The sequence below is a fragment of the Pogoniulus pusillus genome, chromosome 7, assembly GCF_015220805.1.
Source record: "Pogoniulus pusillus isolate bPogPus1 chromosome 7, bPogPus1.pri, whole genome shotgun sequence".
NCBI classification, from domain to species: domain Eukaryota; kingdom Metazoa; phylum Chordata; class Aves; order Piciformes; family Lybiidae; genus Pogoniulus; species Pogoniulus pusillus.
The window spans coordinates 41,253,055-41,259,054 of NC_087270.1; the positions used below are offsets into that span (position 1 = coordinate 41,253,055).

Genomic DNA, 6,000 nt, shown 5'->3' on the forward strand with positions numbered 1-6,000 from the left:
TAAACTAAACCAGGGGAGATGTAGACTAGAGTGAAGGAAACAATGTTTTACAGTAGAGTGAAGGTGCTGAGACCCTGCCCCAGGTTGCTCCATCCCTGGAAACATTCCAGGTGAAGTTGGATGGGGTTCTGAGTTACCTGCTCTAGTTGAAGCTGTCTTTGAGTGCAGGGGGGTTGGACTGGAATCATAGAATCATGGAATCAAGCAGGTTGGAAGAGACCTCCAAGCTCAGCCAGCCCAACCTAGCACCCAGCCCTCAACAATCAACCAGACCATAGCACTAAGTGCCTCATCCAGTCTCCTCTAGAACACCTCCAGGCACAGAGATTCCACCACCTCCCTGGGCAGCCCATTCCAATGCCAATCACTCTCTCTGGCAGGAACTTCCTCCTAACATCCAGCCTAGACCTGCCCTGGCACAGCTTGAGACTGTGTCCCCTTGTTCTGTTGCTGGGTGCCTGGCAGAAGAGGTGGATGACCTTTAAATGTGTTTTTTTTCCACCCCAAACCATTCCATGGCTTCCCTTGGGCATCTCTTCTTCCCCTCCTCCCCAGTCACTGCAGGACACAGTCTGAGATGAGGTGAGGTGAGATGAGATGAGAGATGGGTGGATGGTGGAATTGAAGCAAAAGGAGGTAAACCATGAAGTTCCATGGCCTGTCCCCACTTTGAAACCTCTGCTGGGTTCCTGATCTGCACTTTGCTGATCTCTGCTATTTGGTTTCTGTGAGGCAGGTGGAAGTGGCTTCCCAGACACATTTGTGGTGAGAGAAGATTATTATTAGATAGAGGGGGTGGGAAGAGAAAGAAACAAAGCAAAAAAAGCTGCTTGAGGACTTCCCCCCCCCCCCCTTTTCTTCTTTTATCTCTTCACTAGAATAAAGTGTATTGGCTGCTTGGGGATTCTGATGACTTAGTGTCTTGCCCTTCCTTTCTAGAGGTAAATGGGTAGAAGTGGGTTAGAGAGCTCCTAACCACAGGTCAGGTAATGCAGCTTGGTGCCAGGGTGGAAAGGATGGCAGTGGTTGAACTGCTCTATAAAAAGCAGAGCACAGCTGGCTGGGAGACACAGCAGAGTGGAAGAGAGCTCAGAGAAGGGGAGCTTTTGGACTCTGCCACCGTGTGCATCTGCCTCGAGAAACCAAGAGGTTGCCATGGCTGCTGCCAGCTACTCTGCAGTGGTGAGTACCTATATTTGTGTAAGCCTCAAGATGACCTCTCTCTGGCAGTGCACTGGCTTGGGTCAGCAGCAGGGTGGCCAGCAGGACCAGTGAGTGCCTCTCTACACTGCACAAGCTATGTGCTCAGGGCAGAGCTCATTGCTGTCTACAACTACCTCAAGGGAGGCTGTAGCCAGGTGGGGTTGGGCTCTGCTGCCAGGCAAGCAGCAACAGAAGAAGGGGACAGAGTCTCAAGCTGTGCCAGGGCAGGTCTAGGCTGGCTGTTAGGAGGAAGTTGTTGTCAGAGAGAGTGATTGGCATTGGAATGGGCTGCCCAGGGAGGTGGTGGAGTCTGTGTGCCTGGAGGTGTTGAAGCCAAGCCTGGCTGGGGCACTTAGTGCCATGGTCTGGTTGATTGTTGAGGGCTGGGTACTAGGTTGGACTGGCTGAGCTTGGAGCTCTCTTCCAACTTGCTTGATTCTGTGATTCCCTGTAGGCATGGTGCTGAAGGACATGTTCTGTTGGTGGACTTGGCAACGTTAGGTTACCAGTTGGATTTGCTGCTCTCAAAGGTTTCTTCCAACCAAAACAATTCTATGATTCTAGGATATATTTGCTGGAAGAGCAAAAGCAGAATGCAGGTCTCATAAAGCATTATGAGGTCTTATGGGGAGCTCAATGCAATGCTAAGACTCTCTGATACAGCTTTCTGAAGTGAGCTTTTGTACATGTCCTTGGTGCTTAAATGAGAAGGAGACAACATCTTACTCATTATTTACCTGGAGGTGAGGAAGAGGGCTGTGGAGATGCTGGAGAGTGTCCAGAGCAGGGCCAGGAGGATGCTGAGAGGGCTGCAGCAGCTCTGCTGTGAGCACAGACTGAAAGAGTTGGGGCTGTGCAGGATGGAGCAGAGGAGGCTCCCAGGGGACCTTCTTGTGTCCTTCCAGGATCTGAAGGGGGCTACAAAAAAGCTGGGGAGGGACTTTTGAGGCTGTGAGGGAGTGCCAGGACTGGGGGGAATGGAGCAAAGCTGGAGGTGGGGAGAGTCAGAGTGGAGGTGAGGAGGAAGTTGTTGAGCATGAGAGTAGTGAGAGGCTGGAATGGGTTGCCCAGGGAGGTGGTTGAGGCCCCATGGCTGGAGGTGTTTGGGGCCAGGCTGTGTGAGGCTGTGTGCAGCCTGCTCTAGGGTAGGGTGTCCCTGGGCATGGCAGGGGGGTTGGAACTGGCTGCTCCTTGTGGTCCCTTCCAACCCTGCCTGATTCCATGGTTCTGTGATTCTATGATTGTAAGTGCAGCAGTACTGAGGCAGGACTGGCAGTGGCAGTCGTGTTCTCAGGTCAGATGCAGGCAGTGCACTGCTGGAATGCCACTGTGAAGTGCCTGTGCATGTAAATTTCAGCCTGTGCAGTACTTGCAGCACACTCAACAACTGTGATTTAAAAAGCTTTGCATTAATCTGCCTCGTCTGAACCTTAGCTGCTGGAAATGGCCCAAGGATCTCAGATTTCACAGAGTAGTTTCTAGCAAACAGCTGCTAGGTGAACAACTTTTTCTGTCTTGGGATAGCCCATGGATTCTTAGGGCCCTAAGCTTAGATGTAGGATCAGCTGAGTCCTTACCCCAGTGTGTAGATCATTGGCATTGGCATGACTGTGGAGGAGAAGCTTTCACAGCTTGTTGGAGAGATGCTCCTCTTGGTGCAGAGCCAAGATTGAATTGGAAATTGGATCAATTTGCCATCTGTTGTGAGGAGTGTTATTAGGATTGTGCTTTTTGCTGGGCTGGCTCACCCAGGTAGAAGTATGAAGGTTGCTCAGTGATGGTCCAGGCTTAGTTGAGGCTTGGATCTTCACAGCATCACAGGGTCACAGGATGTAGGAGGTTGGAAGGGACCCAAAGAGATCATCCAGTCTAACCCCCCTGCCACAGCAGGGCCACACAATCTAGCTCAGGGCACACAGGAACACATCCAGACAGGCCTTGAAAGGCTCCAGGGAAGGAGACTCCACAGCCTCTCTGGGCAGCCTGTGCCAGGGCTCTGGGACCCTTACACTCAAGAAGTTCCCCCTTGTGCTGAGCTGGAACCTCCTGTGCTGCAGCTTCCATCCACTGCTGCTTGTCCTATGCCAGGGAGCAGTGAGCAGAGCCTGTCCCCCACTCCTGACCCCCAGCCCTCAGATGTTTATAAACATTTATCAAGTCCCCTCTCAGTCTTCTCTTCTTCAGACTCAACAGCCCCAGGTCCCTCAGCCTCTCCTCACCAGGCAGTGCTCCAGTGCCCTCATCATTTTACCTTTGTAGCCATGACATCAGCACAGAAAGGACCAGCTCTGCTTATGAGGCATCATTCATGTTAAAACAGAGCAGTGAGCTTCTGTCAGCCACCACTGCAAGCCCTCAGATACGGAGAAACATGGATTTAATCCCCTCTCAGCCTTCTCTCTTGTCTTTGGGCTCTCTCTCTTTGTCTGACTGCACAGAGCTAATGTCACCTTTCTCTCTCCCAGTTCAGATCACTGCTTTTGGTGCTGGTTCTAGCAGTCACCATAAGGAGCTCACCCCATGGCAGGTTAGTCCATCCTCCACCCCACAAGCACAGGAGCTCTGTGAGGCTGAGTGAAGATTGCCTGAACCAAAAGGATCTCAAGTTCCCCACGGTGGTGCCAGTTGACATCCGCATCAGCAGCCCAGGCCATGCCTTGGCAGCAGTCCGTGACATCCAGAACCGCTCCCTTGCTCCTTGGGATTACAGGTAGCTGCTCACCTGTGCTCTAAACAGCACTGCCTGTCCTACAGAGATGCCTTTGCAGTGAGTGGTGGCTGCTTCTCAGCACGCACCTGGGGACCTGTGGCTACAGCAGACACTTGGTCACACACACTCAGCCTTTTGATGCTGGCTGAGGTTTCTCCAGGGCAAACTGCAGTGCAAAGGGACATCGCTGGAATGGTTTCTATTCATCTTGGTGATCTTTGGCAATCACAGAATGATTTAGGTTTGAAAAGACCTTTAAGATTAGCCTGAGGAAGAGGAGGCTCAGGGCAGAGCTCATTGCTGTCTACAACTACCTAAAGGGAGGCTGTAGCCAGGTGGGGTTGGGCCCTGCTGCCAGGCAAGCAGCAACAGAAGAAGGGGACAGAGTCTGCAGTTGTGGCAGGGCAGGTCTAGGCTGGATGTTGTTAGGAAGTTCCTGGCAGAGAGAGTGATTGGCATTGGAATGGGCTGCCCAGGGAGGTGGTGGAGTCTCTGTGCCTGGAGGTGTTCTAGAGGAGACTGGATGAGACACTTAGTGCCATGGTCTGGTTGATTGGCCAGGGCTGGGTGCTAGGTTGGACTGGCTGAGCTTGGAGCTCTCTTCCAACCTGCTTGATTCTATGATTCTAAGATTACCAGGTCCAACCATTAACCCTAACATTGCCAGGTTGATCAGTAAGCCATGTCCCTCAGCACCACATCTGCCTGGCTTTTAAGCACCTCCAGGGATGGTGACCATTGCTTCCTTAGGAAGCCTGTTCTAGGGACTGATAATCATTCCCATGAAGAAATCATTTCTAATTCCACTGTTCCTACCCAAGCACAGAGTCACAGAATATCAGGGGCTGGAAGGGACATTGAAAGCTCCTCCAGTCCAATCCCCCTGCCAGAGCAGGATCACCCAGACCAGATCACACAAGAATGAATCCAGGCAGGGTTTGAATATCTCCAGAGAGGGAGACTCCACAGCCCCCCTGGGCAGCCTGTGCCAGGGCTCTGGCACCGTCACAGGGAAGAATTCCTCCTCATGTTTACATGACACTTCCTTTGCCTCAGCTTCCACCATTGTCCCTTGGCCTGTCCCTGGGCATCACCCAGCAGAGCCTGGCTCCAGCCTCCTGCCACTCATCCTTTACATCTTTATAACCATTGCTGAGGTCACCTCTCAGTCTCCTCCTCTCCCAGCAGCACAGCCCCAGCTCCCTCAGGCTCTCTTTGTAAAAGAGCTGTTCCATTCCCTTCAGCATCTTTGTGGCTCTGTGCTGGACTCTCTCAAGCAGTTCTATATCTCTCTTGAATGGTGGGGCCCAGAACTGGACACAGTACTCCAGATGCAGCCTCACCAGGGTGGAGTAGAGGGGCAGGAGAGACTCTCTCGACCTACTAACCACAGCCCTTCTAATCCACCCCAGAATGGCATTGGCCCTCCTGGCCACCAGAGCACATTGCTGGCTCATGGTCAACCTTCCATCCACTAGGACCCCCAGGTCCTTTTCACCTTCACTGCCTTCCAACAGGTCAGTCCCCCACCTATACTGCTGCCTGAGGTTGTTCTTTCCCAGGTGCCAGACTCTACCCTTGCCCTTGTTGAATGTCATTAGGTTTCTCCCTGCCCAACCCTCCAGCCTGTCCAAGCCTCGCTGAATGGCAGCACAGCCTCCTGGTGTCAGCCACTCCACCCAGCTTGGTGTCATCAGCAGACTTAGAACCAGAACCATAGAATCAGTCAGGGTCGGAAGGGACCACAAGGACCAGCCAGCTCCAACCCCCCTGCACAGGCAGGGACACCCTGCCCTGGAGCAGGACTTGTTGCACAAGTGTGTAAAGCTCTTTGTGTACCCATCCCCAGGCTGGACGAGGACCCCAACCGCTTCCCCCAGGTGATTGCTGACGCTGAGTGCCGCCTCTCCAGCTGTGTGAACCCGATGGGGCAGGAGGACTACAGCCTCAACTCCGTCCCCATCCAGCAGGAGATCCTCATCCTGCGGCGGCAGCAGGAGGGCTGCCTGCCCACCTACCGCCTGGAGAAGCAGCTCATCACCGTGGGCTGCACCTGTGCTGCTCCCATCGTCCACCGCCACTCCTAG

The 6,000-nt window shown here is 53.1% G+C and overlaps 1 protein-coding gene across 1 annotated transcript; it reads left to right on the plus strand.

Moving 5' to 3' along the window:
- The first annotated feature begins 1,155 nt into the window (after nucleotides 1-1,155).
- LOC135177192 (interleukin-17F-like) lies at nucleotides 1,156-6,000 on the plus strand. The gene is made up of 3 exons (XM_064146845.1): nucleotides 1,156-1,182; nucleotides 3,669-3,913; nucleotides 5,763-6,000. Exons 1-3 carry the CDS (start codon nucleotides 1,156-1,158, stop codon nucleotides 5,998-6,000), a joined length of 510 nt encoding a protein of 169 aa, XP_064002915.1.

Coding starts and splice junctions, on each gene's coding strand:
- LOC135177192 (XM_064146845.1), top strand. CDS start 1,156: ATGGCTGCTGCCAGCTACTCTGCAGTG. Junction 1,183..3,668: donor CTGCCAGCTACTCTGCAGTG/GTGAGTACCTAT, acceptor TCTCTCTCCCAG/TTCAGATCACTGCTTTTGGT. Junction 3,914..5,762: donor CTTGCTCCTTGGGATTACAG/GTAGCTGCTCAC, acceptor ACCCATCCCCAG/GCTGGACGAGGACCCCAACC.